This window comes from Amblyomma mixtum, chromosome 3 (assembly GCF_055824585.1).
Source record: "Amblyomma mixtum isolate Tamu chromosome 3, ASM5582458v1, whole genome shotgun sequence".
In the NCBI taxonomy this organism is placed as follows: Eukaryota; Metazoa; Arthropoda; class Arachnida; order Ixodida; family Ixodidae; genus Amblyomma; species Amblyomma mixtum.
The window spans coordinates 268232499-268258739 of NC_143014.1; the positions used below are offsets into that span (position 1 = coordinate 268232499).

Consider the following 26241-nt stretch of genomic DNA (forward strand, 5'->3'; position numbering starts at 1 on the left):
TAAGCCACTCAGGACAAGAACTGCAAAGCATGATCAATCACTTAGACAGGCAGAGCAGAACGGTGGGGCTAAGAATTAACATGCAGAAAACCAAAGTAATGTTCAACAGCCTAGCAAGGGAACAGCAGTTCGCCATTGGTAGCGAGGTGCTGGAAGTAGTAAGAGAATATGTCTCCTTAGGGCAGGTAGTGACCGCAGATCCGGATCATGAGAGGGAAATAACTAGAAGAATAAGAATGGGGTGGAGCGCATATGGCAGGTTCTCTCAGATAATGAATGGTACCTTACCAATATCCCTGAAGAGAAAAGTATAAACAGCTGTATCCTACCGGTACTCACCTATGGGGCAGAAACGTGGAGGCTAACAAAGAGGGTTCAGCTTAAGTTAAGAACAACGCAGCGAGCTATGGAAAGGAAAATGATAGGTGTAACGTTAAGAGATCGAAAGCGGGCGGAGTGGGTTAGGGAACAAACGCGGGTTAATGACATCTTAGTTGAAATCAAGAGGAAGAAATGGGCTTGGGCAGGGTATGTAATGCGAAGGCAAGATAACCGCTGGTCCTTAAGGGTAACGGAGTGGATTCCAAGAGAAAGGAAACGTAGCACGGGACGGCAGAAACTTAGGTGGGCGGATAAGATTAAGAAGTTTGCGGGGATAGAGTGGCGGCAACTGACAAAGGACAGGGTTAATTGGAGAGACATGGGAGAGGCCTTTGCCCTGCAGTGGGTGTAGTCCGGCTGATGATGATGATGAAACAGAATGCCTACCGTGCGCAAGCTCAAATCATTAACTTGTGAGTAAGAAACTAACAGGTGTACAAACCGCAGCATAGCAGCACATGAAATGCGCTCAATGAGCGCTGTTTCAGTTGTCTGCAGAAAACGTGGCAGAGTTCAGCAAGTTGTCTACAAGCGCTGCTCCTTGGAATCCTTGATAGAGAGCCCTTGTAGCATCGCTATTTTTAAAAAGCAAAAGAATGAGTTCGGCAAGTTGTCTACAAACGCTGCTCCTTGGAATCCTTGAGAGAGAGCCCTTGCAGCATCGCCATTTTTAAAAAGTAGCAGAGCCTTAGTCATGCCTCCAAACTTCAGTTTGGGTTCCCCATCCTCCCAGCAGTGCAGCCTGCATAGAGGTCCAGCAGCCCATAAGCTAGAACTCCTAATAAGTTGCAGTAATTGTCCAGTAGTCATGTCTGAATACGTTGTTGAGTAAAGACTAAGCTGAAAAAGGATGCCAATCTAATTCAAGTGGAAAGTTTCCATACGTCCATTATTCATTACATAAAGAAACTCTGCCTTGTAACCACACACACGAAATGTACCAGGTGTTTCAGGGAACACTTCCAAAAATTTCAAAGAATAGGCTTTTGGAGAAAAATACGGGATTTCAGACACAGTATTACCAGAGTTGGCAAACACCAGAAAACTGGTCAACTGTCTTAAGCATCGTGCTGGTTAACTAATTTTTAATAATTCACATTTTTAACTAACAGAGTTAGGCACCTAGTTGAAATTAGAGATTTGTAGCTGGTCGTTAGTAACAGCCATATCAACTTGCTTTTAGAATTTCGAAAGCCCGATTACCCTGGGCACTGTGGCTCAACAAAGTGTGGCTTTTTCGAGCAGCTACGTGCACTGGAAGGGTTACTTTCCTTGCATGCTTTCGAAAGCGCATGAATTTTCGCAGGATGCAGCAAAATTTTGTCGTACCTCAGAATTGAGGGTAATTGAGTTTCAAAATTCTAAAAACTGATATGCCTATTACTAACGACCGGCTATAAATCACTAATAACAATCAGTTAGGCTATACATAATAGTTAAAAGGTTAGTTATTTAGTTATAAGAAATTAGTTAATCAGCTTACTACTCAAGACAATACACCAGTTTTCCAGTGTCAGCCAACACTGGTGATACTAGGCCGCAAAAGCCATACTTTTGCCCTCAAAACACTATTTTTGAACCACTGCGGTGGTTCAGTGGTAATGGCGCTAAGCTGCAGACACGAAAGAGGCGAGTTCGATCCCAGCCGTGGCAGTCGAATGTCGATGGAGGCAAAATTGTCGAGGGCCGTGTACTGTGCGATGTCAGTGTACATTAAGAACCCCAGGTATTCGAAATTTCCAGAGGACTTCACTACGGCGTCTCTCTTAGCCTGAGTCACTTTGGGATGTTAAACCAGCATAAACAATAAGTTATTCTTGAAAATTTTGTGAAGTCTTGAAGGGACTTGTAGGCACTCACACTAATGGGCTTTGGGCCTCTTCTGGTCTCCCCAGGACGCGACGAAGGTGTTTTATGCGAGATCTGCACAAAATGTAGAACATAAGACCGTTAAATTTCTGGCTCAACAGAAAGTGACACTCTGATGCACGAAAATCATGCTCCTAGAATGAAACTGTTCTCCTGCATAAAAGAAAGCATCTAATAAGACCACGCATAGTTCTTTTCAGTCACCACACATACTAGAGGTCAAATTCGAGCCCAAATATTAACAGAGAAGCTGGAAATGTTGCGTTAGCTATGGGCCATATATCACTTATGGCAGGAGATTTATTTAATGTGTGGTGGCTGTAAGGCATGTTTTTAGGAATGCACTCTTAAGAAAAGTGTCTTTAAAGGCTCACTCATAGCGTAGCAACAGAAATCGAAAATAAAGCCTTTGCACGATTTCTTGCCAGTGTACCCACCACATAATGTTTTGACTAGCAAGTCAACCAAATGACGATTGAAGGTCCCGTTAAACCACCATAAACCCTAACATATTTCTGAACATTTTTTAGTTTTCCCTGAAATACTTGGTATATAACTATGGAGCGCTTGCATTTATGCTGTTCGGCTTAGAAGTGTTGAAGTTCACTAACAATTGCCTTAAAAGGCAACTGCAGCACTTTTTTCAGAATTTCGCGATATTCAAGGATTCAAATCTACATAGGCTGTAGGTAAAGCATGCCAAGTGTTTTTGCACTAGCATTTAAAATAGTGACATAATCGACGATTGAATTTTGTGCTCCTCCTCAGTGCACCAAAGAAGTGCAGGGAAACTCAGCGTGATGTCACGGAAGGTATGATTTCAAATTACCGCTGTCGTCAGCCACACCCTGCCCCGACTCGTTAAACTCTGCCAAACAACTCTCGGCAGGGTTTGCCTTCGGTGGCGCTGGTTTTTTTCCTTCAAAGCAGGCATTTGTGCGTTGGAAATGTACCGATACCTTTGATAACGTCATCATGCACCCCCCCATCTGCGTTGTGCACTGCGGAGAAGCTTGAGGGGCATCCGGATTTTAACCGGCGATTACTTCACTATTTCAAGTGCTAGCCCAAAAATACTTTGCATCCTTTACCTGCAAGTTTCACACATTCGACCCCCTTAAGGTCACTGATATCTAAAACCTATGCAGTTTCCCTTTAAGCTAGAGCCGCCCATTTTAATCCAATTGAAATGCCTCCTGAAGGCATTCGCAATGCAGTGTTTTAATTAAACATAACCTGCATGCTTCTGAAAAAAACAAAGAAATCCTTTGATGGATACTCATCCCTGAAGATCAGGACACAGATGTCGACAGAAATCCTCCATATCTGGGGAGCTGAACAGGAAGAAACTCAGACGTGCAAGTTTGAACACAGCTTTCAATTATTTTGTATCTCAGGTGTTTCATAAAAAGCTTAAAAGTGGTTAGAATATAAAAAAAATCTCCTAGAAAAAGTCTACCACTTAATGAAGTCACGAACGTTTACTCGGCCACTGACGTCCAGAATGAAACCATAAAAAGCCGTTACACCTGTGAAAAGGGCCACTTTTGAAATGGCGAAATTGCAGCATATTCGAGGCTAGACTGAGAGGCCAGCTGAAAATAACCTTAAATTAGGTTCTATGCAGGCTCAAGCCAAGAGATGTGATTTCTTTGTGACTGTGGCATAAAAAGATATTACTTATCAAGTCAGGCACAGACATCCTATCAAAGTTTTAACCAATGAAGAGCACAGCCTTTCCTTGACATTTTTGGCTCTTTTCATCAATAGTACTTGCGGTGACCTTAAATAATTGCGGAGCAACTTGCCATGTTTTTCTCTTCACATCTCAGATCACTTGTAGGCACTCACACCAACGGGCTTTGTGCCCTCTTCTGGTCTCCCCAGGACGCGACAAAGGTGTTATTGCGAGATCTGCACAAAGTGTAGAACACAAGACCCTTAAATTTCTGGTTCAAAAGAAAGTGACACACAGATGTTCGAAAGTCACGCTCCTATAATGAAACTGTTCTGCTGCACAAAAAAAATCCAAAAATAATACATACATTTCTCTTCCCAAACAACCAATCATTAAAATGCCACCTGCCGAGGTGAGCAGTTCTCTCTCTATTCAGTGGGCAGGTTGTGATGATGCCACAGAGTCACGTGACCTAGGTGGCCTCCTGCCCCTTAGGTTCCTCTCTGGGTGCCATCTGCCTGACTCAAGTTCGTGATTTTGCTCTCACAACAACGCTGACGCCGGATTTTCTAGGTACAGGGCCTTTAACGCTATCGAGTTCAAATATCATACAATAGGATTTTTTGTACAACAAACTATATAAAAATTTAAAGCAAGGTGGTCACATTGCCAAGGATTGCACCAATGAGCCGCTTCCAAGCATACAACAGCAAGCTCACGGAAGCACCGTACGAGACACCCCAGCTGTCAACCGAAGAGGACATCCTCTTCTCTACGGGCATTAACTTTGGCATGTTTGGGACTACTGCAGTGCAAGTGAGCGCAGAATACATTACGTGGTAGTCCGGCCTTGAAGAGATGGAGCTCTGTGACCTGCTTCTCCAAAACCTCCGACGGGCCAAGCATCAGTCCAGTAGAACGCCGCAATGGTTCTCCTGGGAAGCAGGGACTTCATGCCTTGTGGGCAGTCTTTGTGTCTGGTTAATAAATAAAATCAGCACATTACTAATCAAAGCGAATAATAAGTAGCACAATGTCCTAATAGAGCCTATATTAAGCCCTAAGCCAATACATGCTCTTTGGTCATGGTAGCTGTCATACCTAGATAATGAAGCCTGCCCTGCCCCCTTCCTCCCCACAGCGAAGAGGTTTCCATAAGGATTAAATTTTGTCCTTTGTTCATTCGCGCTACAGACTTGATGTTTGCCCTCTATTATCCGACTGGCTGATGACAAAATAGGTGAAGTTAGCCCCACTGATTGTGGAAAGACAAAAATAAGGAAAAGCTAGATCGGCGCACAGAGCGAGGAGAGTTTCCAGTTTCAGGGCGGCACATGTGGGACAGCTTGTGCGAAGCACAAATTTGTCTCACGCAATGGACTGCTCAACGGTATGCGCGAAGGATGACCAAAGCCACCAAAGTCAAGGATCATGGGGATGTTTCTTTTTATTATTCTTAAACTGTGGCATTAATCAATAGAATATTAACAGTGTAATTATTTTATCATGTAAAGGTAACCGATTAGAAAGCGGAGGAAAACCAATCACATGTCCCTGGGATTCAAACACATGACCTCCAGATTTTGCGTACAGTGGTCTACCAACTGGCGACAGCTGTCTATTCTGCTTTCGGGGCTATTTATGTGCAGTGTAAACTAACCTACAGAGTGATCACCAATGTCACTCTCGCCCATAGCAGCAGGCGTAGTATGTCCTATATTCCCGTGGTTCCGCCACATGGAACCAGACCGAACATTAGCGTCCAGACTACCAAAGGCTACCTATTGCATACAAAGACAAAGCATCACCTATGCTCCTTTCTTTCGGTTATTTTTGGCTTCGTCTATTATGTCATAACGAGCCCCTCTTTTTCCCTTCGTGTATGTACTCAACTGCAGAATCACAGGTCACACATGGAGTAGAAAATGATAGTATCCAGAAAATGATAAAATCGCAGCTTCATTGTGCAGGCCTTCCAAATCTTGTGCACTGTCTTCTGCCCCCCCCCCCCCCCCCCCCTCCGGTGACTTGGCGCATATGGCGTTTCGCAGCAGAGCCCACAGTCGAGCCCATAGTCGCATCAACAAATCCTAGTCACGGCTGTCGTGTTTTCGGTAGAGACGAAACGCAAAACATCCCCATGAGCTGTGTGATGGCAGCGCATGTTAAAGAACCTTAAGTGGTCGAAATAAATCCCCAGTCGTCAGCTACAGCATCTCTCAAAAGCTACCTGCAGTTTCGGTATGTTACACCCCACATACCACTACACACGCTGTCGTTCTGAATATCCACAGTGTGTATGCTAAGCAGTTTGCTCATTATTTTCGAATAAAGTTAAAACACACATTGATATATGTGAAAAACCACAGATCGTTCTAGCTGAACTTCTAGTTACAGCAATGGTAACCGTACTATGACTTTATAGCGCTTACTTTGATAGCAGTACGCAAACAATCAAAGTGCTGAATGAGTGTGCATATTCCTCCTTTTGGCTGAGTCATGAACAATGCTGCCATCCATGGTCACACCACAGCTTAGTGTTCAAATTGCCTTTTAAAGGGACTATGCAATAAATTGAGATTACGTAAAGCAGACGAGAGAGAGGCATTCCATCACTCGTCACCCCACCGCAAGAATCTTTGAGCTAGCATGAATAAGAACGAAGTTATAGACGATTAAAAATTACGCTCCTCTCCCCCCTCAACTCGTACACGCAGGGCACCAAAAAATAAAGAAAACAGCTCTGGGACTGGGCCCCGTCCATGAATACGTCATTCGCTGACGTGCGGTATGCGACTCCGGTTGTCACACCCAGCACTCCAGCAGCAGCGTCAGTAGCGTCTCTCTGGTCTCTCTCCGCCTTCCTGGATTGCGGCACGTGTCTGATTTCTTTGTTAAGAGGGAACAGCAAAAACACAGGACACAGGAACGAACAACTTTTCTTTCTTTGCTTGTCACTGCGGCAAAGGCAGTGCGAGTGGCTTCCGAACTCCCAACAGAAGGAGGCGGTAGAGATAAATTGAAAACATATGCGCGAAGGCAATGCCCTGGCTCGCCGTTGCCCCAGGGGGTCACGCAGCAGCACGAGCAGACGATTTTCACGGCTACCAGAAGTGTGCCCATATGTCGTGGCTGCCGTGGCTCCAGTGAATGACAGCGTGTGGTGGCGTGCCGACGTCACAGGACTAGTGACGTATATTTTCCCGATTTTACTTTCAAAGTCGGTCACTATAAAGACACCAATTGGCCTGCGAATTCCAAAAACCCCGGTTTTTAAAAATTCATAGTAAATTGCCAGCTCAGTTCCGAAGACTCATACTTGGAGTGAATGCCTCTGAGCGTCATTTCTAAGCATTGAAAACATTTACAAGCGACTTTTAATTTGTTGCATAGTCCCTTTAATGCTGCTCTTGATGTTGAATAATGCAATCTGAATAATGCAATGCGTATGTTTGGGCAGCTGGCTGTGTCAACAGTGCTGGTTTGGTTTGGTTTATGGGGTTTAACGTCCCAAAGCGACTCAGGCTATGAGAGACGCCATAGTGAAGGGCTCCGGAAATTTCGACCACCTTGGGTTCTTTAACGTGTACTGACATCGCACAGTACACGGGCCTCCAGAATTTCTCCTCCAAAGAAATTCTAGCCGCCGCGGCCAGGATCGAACCCGCGTCTTTTGGGTCAGCAGCCGAGCACCATAACCAACGAGATACCGCAGCGGCTGTATCAACAGTGCCTTCTGCCGCAGCAGTGAAGACAAGAAAAATCCTACAGTACTTTGGTTTTCATTTTGAATACTACCGCAGCAGTGAAGACAAGAAAAATCCTACAGTACTTTGGTTTTCATTTTGAATACTACCGTAGCAGTGAAGACAAGAAAATCCTACAGTACTTTGGTTTTCATCTTGAATACTACATTTATCTTCATACCATGTTTTCGTGCAGCTGGCCATGCCAGGTAAGCTTTTCTATACAGCAGTAAGGATGGGCAAATATACTAAAAAGTTCAAGTTCTTGACCCTGACTGAAAAATTCACTATCATAACGTGTTCGTAAAGGCGATCATTCCAACGTTTTTCGATTCACAACTCTAAGCGGCACTCATGAAGTGACAGAAACAGAGGGCCTACAGTGCCTATAATAGCACAGCAGGCGAGGATTTATTTGGGGGGGGGGGGCATGTATCACCCCTGTCCCAAAGACTGAAATTTTGCATAGGAAAACCATGATGAACCGTTTTTCTCAACGTTTTTGTTTGTTTTGTTTGTTTTTGTGGGGTTTAACGTCCCAAAGCGACTAAGGCTATGAGGGACGCCGTAGTGAAGGGCTCCGGAAATTTCGACCACCTGGGGTTCTTTAACGTGCACTGACATCGCACAGCACACGGGCCTCTAGAATTTCTCCTCCAAAGAAATTCTAGCCGCCGCGGCCGGGATCGAACCCGCGTCTTTTGGGCCAGCAGCCGAGCACCATAGCCACTGAGCCACCGCGGCGGCTTTTTCTCAACGAAGAAAATCCAAGGTATACATGTTTCAAATGGGACAGCCCCCTTTAAGAATGACCCATAAATCCACTCTTGTAGCATTGCAACATAGCATTTATCACATCTGCAGCTCTAGTTTGGTACAGAATAATCAACATACATGTATGTACCTTTTTCAGACTGTTTCTAGAAAGGTAGGAGTACCTAATGGCTGCAGTATAGGTTTCACAGCATTGCACATTATTTCAATGCTGTTTTTCATGTTTAACATGCAGAGCTGCTGCTGTATGCAACAATTTTCTCTACTTGGTGAAATACTAGCTTATAATGTCACTGCATAGTTGCACACTACTTCTGATCCGCAATACAGACAATGAAGGTCAATTATTGTGCGTAATGATTGCATTGAATTATTGTTCTTCAACATAACCACAGGCACCATTGAAATTCAATGCACATGTAGATTCTGATTTCACTAAGTACCTGTTACCATAAATAACACTATCACAAGTCATGGGCACAACACGTGAGAAAAGGCCTCCAAATTCAGTCAAGGCTTCATTACACTGTGAAAGCTCAGAGCAATAACGTTCAGACAACAATAGACGACGGGTGGCAAACAAAATACAGAAACTATTTGGACAGTTAAAAAATTTTCCCTCTTATAAAGTGCGAAAATGCTTTGCCTCTTTCAACATCCTTTACCATGAATTCGGCGAGAAAAGCAATTGCACAACCCAGCTGCTACAGGAAACGAATCTAAAGACAGCGCGCAACCAAAAATACAGACTTGACCTCGATAAGAATAAATACACTTCAGTCTGGCACGTCCCAGAGGCGAATAGCTGGCTAGACGCTTCAAACACCATACGTTTCAAGCGGGCATGCAACAAAGTTCCAATATACTAAGAACAAAGCAGGCGCATATGCTTCCTTTACAATATCGCACTCCGCCCATGTCATAACCCCCGCCACTCACCCAGTCGCAGCCGCCGAAGAACAAACATGGCAACAATCACTAGAGCGTTGCAAGAACACGCATTAGTAGCAACGAGGTTTCACTACCGATGGAAACGGGAGCGCGAATGGCACACGAACACTGCACGCACAAGACACAAAACGTTTTCACAATACGCCGACAACCGCTCTGCAGCGCACGCCGCATTGAATCACTGATGAACGATGGATGGATGGATGGATGGATGGATGATAATGGCTTTACCCTTTGTACCGGGCGGTAGCTTTCGCCACCTAGCCTATACTTCCACCATTGTTAATTTCTAATCTGTCTATCCTTTTACCCTCGAAATTCACGCCTCCCTTGATTTCCGCCACCAATCCTCCAACCTCCCCTTCGTCAATGTCACGCTTTTCCCATCCACTCGCCCGTCCTCCCCAGTAAATCCCAGCGCTATCTCTATGGTCGTTGCTGTCCCCTCTGGGAGGGCTGGGCGGAGTTCTGCGCACCTCAGAACCAAGTGTTTTATGGTCTCCGTTTCCGTTTTACAAGCAGAGCACAAAATATCCACTTCTTCAAATTTGGACCTATACGTTTTTGTTCTCAGAGGCCCTGTCTGTCCTAGCCTCAAAAAGCAGTGAACTGCCCCGCGAATTATCGAATAATCGCTCTTTTTTGATGTCCTGTTTTCGTGTCCTATATATGCCTAGCGCCGATTTTTCCTGCATTCTTTCTTTCCGTCTCCTTTACCTCCGCTTTCACGTTAGTCTTTTGTTGCGTCCCATCCCTCACCCGTAAATACTTCGTTCTTAGCTTTCGGGTTCTATTAGTCCATTTTGTGTTAATACTTTTCATGTACAGATACTTGTACACCTTTTTTGCCCACCTTGTTTCCTCCATTTGAGTTAGTCTCTGATCATATTTCAGTTTGCTGATGGCCTCCCGAACCTCGAACGACGCCCAACCCATATCTCCCTGGACTCCCTCATTCGGAGTGTTCCCATGGGCTCCCAAGGCTATAGGCTTCCTACACTTTGTCTGACCTCTAGCCCTGACTGTACTTCTGATTTCATGCACAGGACTGCATTTCCAAATGTGAGGCCCGGTACCATGATTCCCTTCCATACCCCTCTAACCACCTCATACCTATTATAGTTCCATAGTGCTCTATGCTTCATAATGTCTGAATTCCTTTTTCCTTTATCCTTCAGAATCCTTTCATGCTCTTCCAGATATTTTTTTGCTTCACTTAGCCATACACCTAGATACTTATACGTTCTCACATGGTCTATCATAGCAAATACCCCTCGGTGAACACCGGCGGTCTCCCGACGGCTTCGAGCAGTGTCTCAGTAGACGAAATCCCCGTGCTATCGTTGATGCCGAGCGTGTTCAAATCCGTGCACGCATTCCACCTTGATATGAGTGAACGCCGTCAAAGACAGCCTGTGAGCACGACCAAAAACGAACTCGAGCAGTTGAGGAAAGTGCGCCATAGATGCTCATTCTTCGTTGGCGTCCCAGAACCCTCCTCGCAGCGCCGCCCCTCCTCCTCCGCTCCCCTCCTCCTCTTTTTTCTGCCTTCTCTTTTTTTCTTTTACGGCTGTTGCGCTCTTCGGTCTATCCTCCGGCGAGTCTGCCTCCGCGCCCCGCCGCCACGTTTTCGTCTTTTATGATCTAATTTCCTTATATTTTTGTTTCTTTTCATACTCGCAATTTTTTCATTTGTTTTGTTTGACTCACGAAACCCGCGCGTTCACTAGATCTGCCTTTATTCATGCTCAAACCGCGTTCGTGGCGAAATGGCAGCGACTACCTTTGAAGTGCCAAACGCCCTGGTTCGATTCCCAGTCTCAATAAAGTTTTTTTTTTCTTCGCCGGAACTCGAACACACTTGCTAGCATTCCCTGCTCACGACAGTATGAGGCATTAAAGGCTTTCGCCTTAATAAAGCGATTCTGCTCGTATTTTATTTCACAGCTGTTCTGCTCCTGGCGAGCAGAACAGCAGGGCGAGCAGGGCGGCCGGCTCGCGATTTTCGCGTTGCCCTTCTCGCGCAAAGAAGGCGACTTAGCACGTAGTTAAAATGGCGTTAAAGGGCGATTCACACGACGGTCCGTTCACCCGCGGCCCGCACACTACCTGCTCTCCTTCCGTGATATTCTCTCGTATTACCGAGACCTCCACCCAGACATCGTAGATAGTCGCCGATGGGCGATTTAAGAAAATGCATTAGCATCACCGAAAATGCTACACTTAAGAGTATTTTCATTCTGCAAAAATTCAAGTAAGATATATGTCGTTCCTACTAATTATGAAGGCAAGACTATTAGAGAGTTTTAGTATAGCGTTAGCGTGATAGCGGACCTAAGGGAAATTACGTTAGCGTGCCGCAAGCAACTTATCCCCAAAGACAGTTTTAGTGTAGCGTTTTGAAAACGCTAAACGCCATCTCGAAACCGATGATCAACGGTCCTTCTAAAATGGTCGACATTGCCACTAACTTGCCAAAGTATAATATTTCCAAGTTTTTTAAACGAATTATTAGTGCAGCGTTCATTTTCCTTTGCAAAATGCCCCCGAAATTAAAATAAAATCAAATAAAAACGTAAAATAGTGGCACCATCTAGTAAAGGCAATGTTAACTACAAGCCGTTGGAGCAAGAATATTTGCCATCACATGACGTCTAATGTTCAAAAACTTGAGGAAAATTTAATATCAACTCTTTTTACATAATTCAAGTCCATAAAACACCGCGAAAAACCTCCAAACCTATTTTTGTCTCGTTCCAGACGTTTTTGCTAGGTTTCTGCTCCGTTTCGGGCCGTTGCAGACAGTAGCAGTGGTAGCAGTGCAGCTTGAGGTTCCATTAGGCTTGCGCGCTCCAGAATCGAGAGCGTATCTGAAAAACTGGGCTGAATTGCAGCTTAAACTTTATCGTCGAAGCAAGGTAAGTCATAGCGAAAAGCAAAAACACCACTAGTTGCCGGTAAACATGCCGACCGGAATCGCAAGAGCTGCTGAATCGGCTGAAGCGGGCGGCTGTCGCTTGAAAGGACGCCGCCATGTTTCCACGCTAAGGGCGCAAAAGCCGCAACTTTTTTCATATCGTGCCTCAAAGTTTTGCTATAGGTGCCAAAGCTCAGCCACAGCTTTTCGCCTCTCCTATGCCGCTGCGCTTTTCAGCCCATCGAAATGCAAATAAATGTGGCCGCGGCCTCGTGACTTAAGCACACGAAGTATTGAGGTCGTGTGACATGGTGACCTCAATACTGAACACAGCACGCACACACCATAGTATTCTAGTTCACTATATCACATATGCATGTCACTAAATGGGTTGCGTTCTGGTTCCACTTCTCTGTCTCTGCCAGTTTGGCTGGGGTGAAATTTCCAACGTACACCTACACGCAAGCTTCAATCGCGGTGGCTCAGTGGTTAGAGCGCTCAGCTACTGAGCCCTACTACCCGAGCTCGAACCCTACTGCGGCGGCAGTGTTTCGATGAAGGTTTGGTTTATTGGGGTTTAACGTCCCAAAGCAACACAGGCTATGAAGGACTCCGGAAATTTCGACCACGTGGTGTTCTTTAACGTGCACTGACATCGCACAGTACACAGGCCTCCAGAATTTCGCCTCCATCGAAATTCGGCCGCCGCGGCCGGGATCGAACCCGCGTCTTTCGGTCCAGCAGCCGAGCGCCGTAACCACTGAGCCAGCGCGGCGGGGCGAAAGGCACCCGTGTGCTGTGCGATGCCAGTGCACGTAAAGATCCCCAACTGGTCGAAATTAAGAAGCCCTCCACTACAGCACCTCTTGCTTCCTTTCTTCTATAAGTAAGGCGCGGTTCAGGTGTCCACCGAGATATGCGTGGCAAATACTGCGCCATTTCCTTTCCAAAAAAAACAATCATTATTATTATTGTTATTATTATTTGTCGACGGCGTTCGCAGGCCCAGAGGCACCGTTTGCGACACGTAGCGTACTCACCGAAGCTAGGGTGGTCGAATGCAGCCATGGAACGAACATGAGGAAACAGAGCCGAGCGACGCCCTTCGCGGTAGCTGGTTGTCGTCCTCAAGGACCGAGCCAAGACCCCTGCAGGACGTAACTGTAGGCTGGCCGACAGATCAAGTGCGCCACGGCGATGCAATTAGGTCCACGTCACTGTTACATCCAACGTTCTAAGAACGCTGGTTAGATCAGCGCCGTCCTTCACGCGCTGCGCTTTTAATGATGATGATGGTGTCCTAGACTTCTATGCCTTTTTAGTCCATAGAGTTAATATGCCTTAGTCGAAGCCGAATCCAGTGCATGCCTCTCTCTAACGTGTCAGTCACTGGTCACGTGTGGGCATGGAGGAAGGAAAATGCGTGTGGGTCAATCATCGTAAGCATGGAGGAAGGAAAACTTCTTTCCTTCCTCCATGATCGTAAGTGAAGCTTTTCTTTTTGGAGAAAGAACGCCGTTAGGTCGCCGCAGTTTAATAGGTTTTTATTTTAATCAAAAAGTAAGTTTACAAAAGTCTTTATTTAATCGTACAAAACAATAAAACGTTGTCAAGGGTGCATCGCAGTGACGACCTAAAAATGCAGCCGCATAGAGGCGCCAACTGCTCTCCCGTCGCAAACCCTTTACTCGACTTGAGAACTAATCGGTCCGTGTGGTTAATTTTTGCTCGGTAATTGCAGCGTCGGGGGCGCTTCTTTTTCTGCCAGTGGCATATGTTCGTTGTGTGTGAGCCCGAACTGCGAGAGTTCAGCGACTTTCGGGAGCACTACGATGCTTTCGAATTATCTCCGACTAAACAGCTCGTCTGTGCGATCATCTGACGGGGCATATGGTAGTGTATGGTGAGTGGCCGTGCAAGGATGCACTGCGGCGAGAGGCAGCGAAAGACAGTGCCGCCAAGGCAGTGACATTCTCATAGAGCCAATGGGGACGTTCTTTTTCGAAGGCGATGGTGGCGGCACCTGGGAGAGGTGGCAAACGCAATCAATCCAAAAATCCAATATGGCGCAGCGCAACGTTACTAGACTAGCTGGTCTAGTCTAGTAACGTTGGCGCAGCGCGCTTAGGCGGCTGGTTGCGGCCGGTTGCTCGCGCGTTCCCGGTGCTGGCGGCCGCTAGCTCGATCTTAAGCTTTGTAAATACTGGTGATTAACTGCTCCCGCGCTGCATTCACGCTTGATTTCCTAAGTATTACGGAATCTGCTCACTCGCTTTTGTATTTCGATGCGTCTGTTGGGGTAGCATGGTGTATGGTGGAGAGCGGCTGCTTAGGGCGCTCGCTCGAGAACGAAAAGCGCAAATGGTTTTGTACAAAGAACAATTTATTAAAAGAACATCAGCAGTGACAAACTATGTTCAAAAAGTGATTTTAGGCATCAGTGGCATTGCAGTATCAGTCGCAGGCATCCTAAAAATCAAAATTAAAAAAAAACGCCACTATACCTATGTAACGCATAGAGAATATAAAGAGGATAAAAAAAAAGTATCAAAGTAGGTACAGTACACATAATCAAATGCTACATGACTGAATATAGGTTTGTACACGACTTTGTAAGAGATTCAGGTAAACAGCAGGGAAGTAAGTAACATCTGACATTTCTGTGACTATGCGCGGCCCGCGCATCACTTGTTGATGCGTAAGCACATTGAGAGGCGCGCTGACCAGGCCACGGGCCGACAGCGTGCCTCTCAATGTGCTTACGCATCAGCAAGTGATGCGCAGGCCGCGGAACGGACCGTCGTGTGCGCGCGGCGGGCGCACCTAACGATAGGTGCTCTAGGGACAGGCCGAGAAAGGCGCGGGGACGCCACGTCCGGTTGAGAACGAGGGCGAAGCCGAAAAAATTGCCGACGATTACGTTACTTCCTAATGCGAAATTTGAGCGCAGCTGATCAGCTAGCTGTTTCAGCTTTTCGATAGACTGAGGCAAAGAATTCGAGCAAGGCGTGCACGTACAATTAAAGACAACTTGTTATTTTTCACACATTTTCCTTCTTCAATAAACTCTCCACTAACATTTATTGAATGTCGTAAAGGAAGGTTTGTGGTCGGAGAAATATCGCGTGTTGCGCAAATAAACGCACGCCGTAGAATATGCTTCGCCAAGCTAAACGGCCGGGCGCATTGTTCGAGCTCAAATTTCGCACAGAAATGGCATTTGGTCGGCAGAATTGTTTCATGCTACATCTGTTTGGGTTACTTTCCTGAATCGATCAAAAAAAGTCGCATATTCGCATCGTCTGCTGTGACGGCGATGGAAATTCAGCTGTTCTGTCAGCATTCGCACCGGTGGCACCATCTCGTTTGTTGGCTGTGAAGATTCAGCAAAGGAGGCGGGGTTCGGGCGGTTTGAAGACGTTCTTTCAACTGGTTTTTAGTTTGGCCAAACTTAGTTTGGCCAAAGTAAGTTTTAAGCAAACTAAGTTTTCTGCGGCCATTAAAAAACCAGTTGAAAGAGCGTATTCAAACCTCCCGAACCCCTCCTGCTTTGCGCGCCGATAGCGGTGGCTGCATAAGATATGGTTGTCAGGTTCTTGTTCAGGGCTCGGAGCAGCCGTTGAGCAACATGTTCAAAGTCCGAACCAGCACGCACCGAGGCGACCTCGAGGATACATTTCAGCGGCTCTTCTCGAGCTCATGGGAAAGTCGCTTCCAGTTCTTATAATTTCTCCCCTGCTCTCTTGCTTCACGGCAGTCTCTGTGTTAATTCGATTCTTACACTAATTTATTTCCACTGCAACACCATGCATCATCGCAAGACCGACGTCGACTCTGTCCTGCTTCGTAGCGTGTTTTCGCATGAAGTACAACCAAATTAATGTAAACAGCCGGAGGCTTCTATGCGTATGCAGTGCGATGTGCCGAAACGCGCTGTCTGTGCGCACGGTTGCATATGTATGGATAGCCTGCTAGCCCACTGGCAGCTTTTACACGCTTTGAGGCAAATACACCATCAAATGTGCAAGCTCAGCCTTCGTTGCCTTCGTGGTGCAGCAAAAAAAAAAAAAAACTAATAAGGACCGACGCGTTAACTCTTTCGCTACCGCGGAAAAATGGACGATTTGGAGTGTACTGAAAGAAATTTTTTTTTCACAAGAACTAACACACCCAGCACATATTGCAATGCATGAAATTGTAGCTTATAGTTACACTTCTGAATAGAAGAGTTGTGTGTGCAAAAGTAAATGAACAATTTGTTAAATTTGCTAAAAACACAAAAAAGTATATAGCAAAAACAAAAATTACTGGCTGCACTAATTTAGAACTTGATTAGAGGAAAACTGGAATATACAAACTGTTGCACTTGTTTATAGCTGTCATTATTCACAGTTTCAGCTATGAGAAAAAATTACTGCACTTTCCATGGCCTGTCAAGTCAGGGGTCATGACTATGGTGCCACTGTGAAGAGCAATCAGGGGTGAAGATGTGAAGCAGAGGTAGGCTGACAGGTGCTTCACATAAGGTTTTATCTTTGTTCTTCCCTTGTTCTCTGATAGTTGAGCTTGCAGTTTCTTCTTTTTTTCATTTTTTTCGGTTGGTGTTGAATGGATTCTATGGGAGGATTGGGGGCGTGGACTTCTTTTCCCTCATCATACCCGAAGACTTCTTGAGTGAGCTGCTCCCTGAAAGCCAGCTGATAAATTTTAGCATTTTAGGCAAGCTCTAAAACATCAGGATCAATGAAATAAGTTTTATCGATGTGGTTCAAAAGCCAGGACACTTTCCGAGTCTTGCCAATAGATGCTGCCGCCACTGAATCATCCGGGTCCGTTACGTGCAAAAAAAGAAACAAAAAAAGCGAAAAACCAATCCTCATCTCCAAACGCCGCTCCGCAGCGATGTGCCGATACGGACACCTGTCGTCTTGGTTGAAAAACGCGACGCGACCTTGAGCAATTGGCGAACTGTCTTCGACATACGTTGTGAAGACCCTGAATCACAAAAATAAACCACTGTCATCAATTACAAACCGTATGCACCGCAGAAAACACAGAGCGAACGAAAACAGAACTTACATGCAAGTACGAGCTGACGTTCCAGGCACCCGAGGCGAAGTATCGCTTGTATCGCTATCGAAACCGAAATCCGACGTTTGTACATTGCTGCCCGACTAACAACCGCTGCTTTTCGTCGTAAAAATCGAAACCGAAACCGGCCGACGTGTTCGATGTCAGCTTTCGCTTTCGAGGAGCGCGCGGCGATGCGGACGCCATTTTCTCCGGCTGACGCTGCTGCGGCCGTTCAAAGTTTTATTTTTCACGGCGCCCCCTCATGTCAAAACACTGAAACCAAGGCTAATCGAAAGAGCAGTTGTTGAGCTCGCTAACTAGATAGCGGAACACGTCCACGACGCTCCAAAATGCTTTTTTGCGCGGGCGATTTGAATCGATAATATGCGAACGATGGCCTATGGCGCGGTTTAAACTAGTTCAATCACGCACACAGACGACTACCGTGTACACCCAGAACAGCCAGCTGTCTACGCTGGCAATATTATAATTCCACGGGAAAACACTCGTACCTCTCGTAATTGTCATTTTCTGCGCTCAGAACGCGTTCATACACAGCACGCGCTGATCTTGCGGTGATGCTGTGCAATAGCCAATGTCGCAGCACAAATAGATTAGCGAATAAACGATGCACGATCATGCAGGACTATGCAGAAGGCAGTGCGTGGGATAAATTTGGAACCAAAAGTAGCTGGCAGACGATTTTTTCATGGTTGTTTGCATTCACTTCGGAAACGCACGCGCAGTACACAAAGTAATAATTCATGCTTATCAGGTGCACTTTAAACAAAAAATGCGTTGTTGCTTGAACATTCTAATAGATTTGTTAATGTCATTTAAAAAAAAAAACCTTTTTTGGCGTCGGGTGCTGTTGCGTTTTCGCAACTATGGCTTTTGCTCACTACATTCATGCCAAAGCCGTCTGCGCGCGGAGCGCGCCGTTTGACGGCTTTATCTGAAGCAGCACGTATGCGCGCACACAAGGAGAATAGCGTTTTCGGAAAAAAAAAAATCTCGTTAACGCCACTCTATGTTTCCGAAAAAATCCGACTGTCCCGTACCAGGTAGCTCACCGGTCCATCCATGGTAGCTTAAGTGCAGCGCCGCCAGCTTTCCCTCTAGGTAATAGCATAGTAATAGTAAGAACACGACGTGAGTAAGAATCTCTATGTTACAGTTTGCTCGCAATCCGATGGGCAGCTTGTGATGCGGTGGTCCACCTGCCGCTAGGTTGGTTACTTTGCGTGAATTTTTCTCTCACAGCCGACGACGACGCCGGCTTTTCTGCGACATGGGGCGCTCACACTGCAGCCATAGAGAAACATGCTGCAGCGTTAAAATGGCTCTATTACGCAGCCTGCGACGTGGAAGACGATGAAGCTCTCTGTGCGCGCCACGGGCGAGCGTGTGCCACGAGCGAGGCGCGTGCCACGAGCAGGCACATCAAATGTGAACGCCCACCTAACTACGCCGACGTGGAACCACCGGATGGCTTACGAATGCACCGGAGGACACGTACCTGACCGCCTCGCCATCACCCACTTCGACTTCACGGCTGCTCGACTGTCTGCTCGGCTGCTCGACTGTGCCCTACAGCTTCGTGTAATTGGCTTCTGCGGCAACGGGTGCGCACGAATAGCCTCGCGTGGCACGGCGACCGCCGCTGGACCACCACCTAAGGCATCATGCGAGTAGGTGAGGATTTTGATTCCCATTCGCTTTGCTCCCAACCGATGCTTGATGAAGCTGCACAATGGCTTAGAAAGGCGAGAATTACTTTGCAGAGCGGGATTAAATCGGACGCAGTCGCTCCTCCACTGAATGTTGCGGTCACGCCTTGACTATATAGTTCGAGTGGTTCTTTTTCTTTTTTTGTATCCGGCTGCGGAAAGCGCTAAAGGATTCGACATTATAACTTGCTGGCACTGAAGTGCACTATCCCACACCCTGTCGCCCTCTTCAGGCTAATCACGGATATATCAATATATCTGCGGGCTAATATATATCTTCGGGCTAATCACGGATATAAGGTCGACAACCTGCCTCTTGGCTAGCTGTCCTCGGGCCTCAGCAGTGAACAAAGAGGAACATGGGCTCTGAGACACCCGAAGCTTCCTGCTTTCCAATGCACCTTGTAGTCCTCATGAGCTTCATCCTTCGCCTGGCTTTGGACAAGGACGTGACCGGCGACTGGTATTCCCTGGGATCGAGGGCCTCTGCCTTTCACGAGCCTCTTGAAGCTTATCTTGAACCCCAGTCACCGTGCCCTGGCCGTGGTGTTTTCCTGTCTGGTTTTGGCCAGGTTGGTGCCGTGCTGTGAGTTCACGCACTCTTATCCCACTTCTGTTTGAGAGCGCGGTCGAGTTCAAGACCTAACAGATGTTTTTGGCTAGCAACCCTGCGACACCGCCAGGTGGACCTGAGGGTGCACAAGAACTTTTTTTTCGCTGGGTACAGCACATGGCATGTGACAGCTAGTGGCAAGAGACAGAAAAAGGAGCTAAATGCAAGCATACAGCCCAGCTATCGGCAAATAATCGCACAAACTGCGCGAGTAAGCGTTGTCTATTTTGTCCGCAAGCCCAAGTGCTTATCATGCATGCACTGCCCAGCTTCAGAACAGACACACTTGAAAACCCAAATCTCAGAGGCCACCACATACTTATTGGATTTTCGGTTTGCAGGCACTGTGTGTGGTCGACCTCCGTGACCTTCCGGATGGTCTTGGTCATGGTGGGCTCTGTGCTCCTTCTGGTTCTGGAGGCCATGCTGAAACTGTTGCCTCCATTATCTCTGAGTTGGACCTTCGGATGTTTTTATCTGTGGTTCATATAGGTAATACTGGATGGGATATGGCCACTGTTCTTTGGGCAAAAATGGACCCACAGGCTGAGGGAATTTCCGTCGTCATCCTCAGCTGCATGCAACATGGGGTCACGGTCGCGTCCCAGTACCTCTGTTCTCGAGCACCTGCAAGATGCATTACACCAAATCATGGAAACACAGTCTACTATCGTCTGCTTCCACCAGCAGCAAAAACTAACCCTGAGGCTAGGGTGGAGGAGCTGGCCACAGCCCTCATCTGCCCGAATGCTCCCCTCCAACTTAGGCCTTAAGTCTGCAAGGTATGTGTGTTTCGAAGAGGACTTCGGATCAAATATTTGTGTGCTTGAAGTAGACATCGGCGTCATTTTGCAGCAACTTGCTGCACGCCGTGTAATGGTTAAGTATGCCTGGGTGGAAGTCTGCTAGGAAATTCCACGTATCTCTCTCTCTTTAACGCTCGTCATACAGTCATGCGCTCAGGGGGTTTCCACAAACTAAGAACACTTCAAAGGCTTGCACTCTCTGCGCTGGCCCTCACGATCTCGTGGGTTGTCTTCTTTCTGCATCGGACCTTGTGGTCTGTTGTGTGCGAAAAAAAATTAGTGTGAAAATCTCAGCTGACTTGCTAAAAAACGTAATTATTTAAACAGGCTGCTGCTGGGCAGACTGCGTCGTGCAGCCCACGAGACTTGCTCCTTTCTTCAGAAGTGGGTTGCGTGGCCGCCTCTTTTGAGCACGGTTGGTGGTTGTTTGCCTATTCGTTATTGTTTTCAGGGAATGAATAGCGCCTGTTGCCTTTCCGCATCAGACCCTGTGGTCTGTTGTGTGGTTTGCTGCTGGGCATGCCACGTCATGCGGCCCACAAGGCCTGCTCATTTCTTCAGGAACAGGTTGTACGGCCGCCTCTTTCGAGCATGGTTGGTGGCCCTTTGACCATTTGCTGTTGTTTTCAAGGGATAAATGGCAAGTACCCACTCCGGGGGATTCACCAAGACACAGGCGGCAACTGACAGATCTCAGACGTTTTTGAGAAAGAAAAACTTACCGACGATTACGTTACTTCCTAATGCGAAATTTGAGCGCAGCAAATAAGCTGTTTCACCTTTTCGATAGATTGAGGCAAAGAAATCGAGCAACACATGTATGCGCTATCACAGAATTTTTTTTTTATTTTTCACACGTATTCGCAATTTCGGCTCGGGCGGTGTACATATACAGATCCGCCGCCACCGATCTGGCTCTCTGATTGCCACCGCACAGGGGTTGCATTGGAGGAGGAGCGAAGAAAGGAATTAAGTTCGAGCCGGCGCTTTGACAACCGGAGACTCGCAGGAAGAGGGGGGAGGGGGGCGGCGTGTACACCCAGCGGCAAACGATGGGGGCAGAAGCGCGCGCAGCAAGCGGACAACACGATAAAGGGAGGAGGGAAGAGATAGCAGCGACTGACTGATGCCGCTGACGCCGATAGCGCTGGGGGGATGAAAGGGGGGCGGAGCTGGTTACGAGGCCGACGCCGACGACGACGCGAAACCCAGGAACGGACGTCAAAGAGCTGCGCTCTAAAAGAAAGTAAAGGGTGGCCGATCAAAATCGCGAACAAATCTGTTCCTTTGAGATGGGAGACTGAAAACGAGAAGAGAGCTATATAAGCAGAGTTTTGGATGGCTTGAGTACAGGTGAATTTTGTGCATAAGTAGACATATGTTGGTATTGGGAAAGATTTCAGGTTCAGAGGCGTTTCATTTCTAAAAGGAAGCTTTTAGTGTCAGAGTGTACACTCCTGTTGCTATGACCAAGTGTAGAAGCCATAAGGATGTGATAACCCCAGTAAATGAACTCGCACTGAATTGCAGAAACTGGTTTTCTAGCAGTCTCCTCGGTAAAGAGAAGAAGCAGCCACAGGACAACAAAAAAGATCTATCATTTTGGGTTCAACACAGAATGGGCACAAAGTGGACATCGCTAGAGCAGATCTATGGAGGTAGAAGCCTAAATTAGGCGTGCGACGACATGGTCGTGTGAAAGAAACTTCAAGCTGGCGGGATCAACATTCTTTACTGCACCAAGTGAACAGAAGATATGTTTGTAGTTGGAGGAAGAAGTGCTGAGGCTTGAAACTGTTTGAAAAGCATATACCTGCGACATGCGAATGTATCTGTAACCTCATTTGAATGGATCCCTCTCTACCCAGGCCCCCAACTAACCTTACTAAACGACTGTACGGTGGTACCAAAAACTTGAGTATGCGTTGTGCGTGTGATTCTGTAGATGTGGTTATAGAACGCAGGGCTAGAGAGTCTGTCATAATTATGACACAAGAAAAAGAGTTCTCTAGCTTGCACAAAGCCAGTACAACTGCAAAAAATTTGGCTAAAGGTGGAGTAAGAATGACCAATCGTGGGACAGAGAAAATATCGAAACCTTTTCCTTCATACTGTGAGGCGTCTGTCACAATTACAAAATGAGAGCGAAAGGGCACCAGGTAATCATCTTGTAGTAATATTTTGAGCATACGAAAGGGTGGAATTCTGCATTGCTTAGAATGATGTCATCAAAGACAATCTGAATAGGTATGCAATTAACGCAGACAGAAAGATCTCCGAAATGGGATGTTTAAGGGATCAAGGAAATATTGCACAAAAAAAATTGTGGAATATGCAAATGAGAGCAACTTTAAATGAAAAATTGCACTGGCTGACGAAGAAAGATCAAATTGGAGGCATCAAGTGAAGAATCATGCAATTTAAAAAAACAATTGGACAGCTAAGCACCAATTTATTGCTAACAATTAAATCTGCACCTCTAGGCAGTCTTCTGGTCTCTAAAGCCATATTTCTTCATTTGCCCCAATTTATTGCGTGGCTACCCTCCATTACTGAAGTCATCACGTACCCCTTCTTTGATGGTGTTCTCATTGTTCCGCTGTGTTTACAGCCTTTGAACCTGCTCAGTCACTGCCCTCAGGTTTAAGAGGATTTCTTCAGTCACACCTTCAATTGTGTACAATTGCATTTCTTCGGCCCTGCGAAGTTCTTAACAGAAATGGGGTCTCCTAAATGTTGACAGGCGAACCTCAGTCATATGAGGCGTGCTATCAACCACTCCTGTCAACCACCATATGGGGCCACACTCTTTTCCTCGCAACGGTGCCAGAATCATGCAGCCTTGGGGCTGACGTGCCAGGCACTTTTCTGAACATCTCCCGCTTTGCCGCATATAGCATACCTCGGGCTGTAGTCTTGGCTTTTCGGCCTCATCTCTAAAGCTTCCTGATCCTTCTTTTCTCCATTATCGTGGCAGTTTGATGCACTAGTCCGCAAGGAAATTTTGTCATGATTGTGATGCATGTGCCGCTGCACACCATAATCGAGGTTGTGCTCAATGAGCTTGAGTACATCCTGGCTCTGGTTCAAGGTCTTAGGGGGTGGTGATGGGTTACGTGAATGCCAGGCACGCACTGTTGAGACTTCAGCCACCGTGGGCACTGCAGTATATTGTGGCTTACAGTTGCGTAAGGCTTCGTAGTCCTAAATGGTCTGCACTCAAATCCAACTTTCGGCATGCATAATGCTGAAAGTTGGATTGACCACCTCTCCTCGCCAGCCCTTCTGTTACAGGGTATGATTGGGGTCCTTTCTGAGGCTGACTCCAAGTCAGAGTTTGGTTTCTTAGAGATTGAAGTAGGGCAGCAAATTTACGCGAGAAACAGCTCACCTTTGTGGGGCAAGCTTCTTTGTTCTATCTGACTTTGATTTGCTTGACAATCGCATGCCTCAAAACATTGGATCGAGTGCGGTGCTTGACATAGTTGTCCTTCATTCACCTCCTCCAGCAGTTGAATTGCCCTGGCCGACTTCCAGTTTTTGCCTAACCCGTGGACATTGCAACAAAGCACTGGAATCTAAGAGGATTACAAGCGTTGAAGTGCGGGCTAGTTGGTTACTCATTAGAAAAACAGCGCGAAGGACGCAGACGCTTGTCTTCTCTTCTTCGTCTGCGTCCTTCGCGCTGTCTTCATAAGAGGATGCGTGCTATTGGCCGGCTTTCCACACAGTTTTTCATACACATTACAATGCTGCCTTGCGGTGTACAAAAAACTCTCCTGATGCAAGAAAATTGATAGCCATCATTAACTATATGGCCATTGTTTTTGAGAGCAAGAAGGAAATGGAAGTGAATACCACGGTACAATAGCTCAGGCAGTTTGAGTTGGATGCCGTAGGCATTTCAACATGACACCAACATATGTTCTACTTACTTACAGCTTTCTGAGCATCTCATGCGCTAAGTTTCGGTTTTGGGTGGGAGAAATCATTGGATTGCATCATGCTGGAGGGCTTCAGAGGACGAATTTTCTTCATTTCAAGAAGGGATATTGCATCGACCTGCCTGGCTGTGAACTCACCATTGATGTTAACCACCAAACTGTGTGAATTGAAAAGTTAATCAGTGAAATTATTTATCCAATTTGCATGATTTTCAAGGTAAGTGACCTCCGCCGCAGCTGACAGTTTGTTCCTGAAAGCATTTTTTATTTCTTGCACACTATATTTAGGAATCTTCTCTTGTGCCTGCAGAGACTCCAGAGTATATTAGAGCATTCAGGTTCAGTCTCCTCCTAGAGTCAGCGCATCTCCATAAGAATACAATGTATGTGTCACCTTATGATACTTACAGCTGTGCTTCTCTGAAGAACATACAAAATTTAGAGCATTGACAGCAGACAGAATCAGTTATGTTTACCGTCATAAAAAGGTTATGAATCTGATTTTGCATGAGTAACATTTATAATCAGTTACGTTTACGCTCATAAAAAGGTCATGAATCTGATTTTGCATGAGCAACATTTATTCTTTATAAGCACGCACTTAATGACTTGATGGTAAGTTGAGTATTTCCTACTAAGCGTCTAGGTATTAGGATACCGCATGCTAACCTGACACCTTCAGGCTGCATACATCACTAACAAAGCTGACAAAACTCAGGTGCATCCATCACAATTTTTCTCTGGTGCCTTTTTCAGTTTTCAGCGTTACTAGCAGTGCAAAATGCCTGAACTTTAGATCTAAGAGGTGCACGGAACAAATTGTTGACAATAGTGCAGTCTGGTTCATTTTGTCAAACTGCTTATATCCACAGATGTCAAGCATCCAAAATCTCTCCTAATTCACCATGCAACCTAAAGTGCCAGCACTTGTTTCATTAGGTTTATCTTATTGTGCAGTCAAAAGTCAGCACTGTTTTATCGGTGTTCCATATGTTGGGAGGTGTCTGCTGCTACCATCATTAGTGTAAATAGTGTTTTTGCCACTAGATTGACATTTCACTATTGATATGTTATTAGTGATTTGTAAGAAACTTTCGTGTACAGTTGATTTACAAAGGTTACCATTCTCTTCACATTGCTGACATTTTTGTCTTTTTACATGGTGTTTTACAGGGTAGTGTTCTGCTTTTCTTGCTGCAGTTGTCTCGAGGCCATTGTGATCGGGTTAGAAATTAAAGGGCTACTGAAGCGGTTTTAGAATTCGATGAGATTAAGGTTGCCGAATGTGTGAAACGTGCACATAAAGCCTGTAAATTCGTTTTGCTCTAGCATTTAAAATGGTGGCGTAATCGCTGAATAAAGTCGCCGTGGGCGTTCAGGCTTCTCTGAAGTGCACAGCGACGGGCAGAGGCCCCGATAATGACGTCATGTATGACGGCCCTACGTTTCCAGCAACGAAACCGTTATTCCATGGAAGAAAACAGACGCCATCGAAGGTGAAGCTCATGATGCATTGTTTGGCGCCATCTGACGACACACAGCAGCATGCAGGCGTAAGCAGCGGACATCTGAAACTTTGGCAGCAATGACGTCACTGCCGAGTTTTCCCGCACTCCTCCAACATACTGAGAAGAAGCCTAAATATTGTCGCGGTTTTAATCGATGATTATGACATAATTTTAAATGCTAGTGCAAAAATACTTTTCATGCTTTATCTGCAGGCTCGATAGATTCGAATTCTTGAATAACCTCAAATTCT

General features: G+C 46.2%; 2 protein-coding genes across 13 annotated transcripts in view; one reads left to right on the forward strand and one right to left on the reverse strand.

Moving 5' to 3' along the window:
- LOC149354686 (uncharacterized) overlaps nt 1–13579 on the reverse strand; it is a 38731-nt gene extending 25152 nt beyond the window's left edge. For 2 of the 4 annotated variants that reach the window (XM_089583475.1, XM_089583473.1), the window contains exons 1-4: nt 9388–9575; nt 4765–4905; nt 4102–4164; nt 2242–2304 (exon numbers count right to left, since the gene is read on the reverse strand). In XM_089583475.1, coding sequence (XP_089439601.1) covers nt 2242–2304; nt 4102–4164; nt 4765–4883 — 245 coding nt within the window. In that variant the 5' untranslated portion in view covers nt 4884–4905; nt 9388–9575. Of the gene's footprint in view, nt 1–2241; nt 2305–4101; nt 4165–4764; nt 4906–9387; nt 9576–13356 lie in introns of those variants that run through there. The other 2 variants (XM_089583474.1, XM_089583477.1) reach the window with 2 other exon arrangements.
- A 4847-nt stretch (nt 13580–18426) lies between these two features.
- The window catches only part of LOC149354687 (uncharacterized), a 37662-nt gene continuing 29847 nt past the window's right edge, over nt 18427–26241 (forward strand). For 2 of the 9 annotated variants that reach the window (XM_089583478.1, XM_089583480.1), the window contains exon 1: nt 18429–19080. In XM_089583478.1, the coding sequence (XP_089439604.1) occupies nt 18764–19080 (317 nt within the window). In that variant the 5' untranslated portion in view covers nt 18429–18763. Of the gene's footprint in view, nt 19085–19527; nt 21541–26241 lie in introns of those variants that run through there. The other 7 variants (XM_089583479.1, XM_089583481.1, XR_016291373.1 and 4 more) reach the window with 7 other exon arrangements.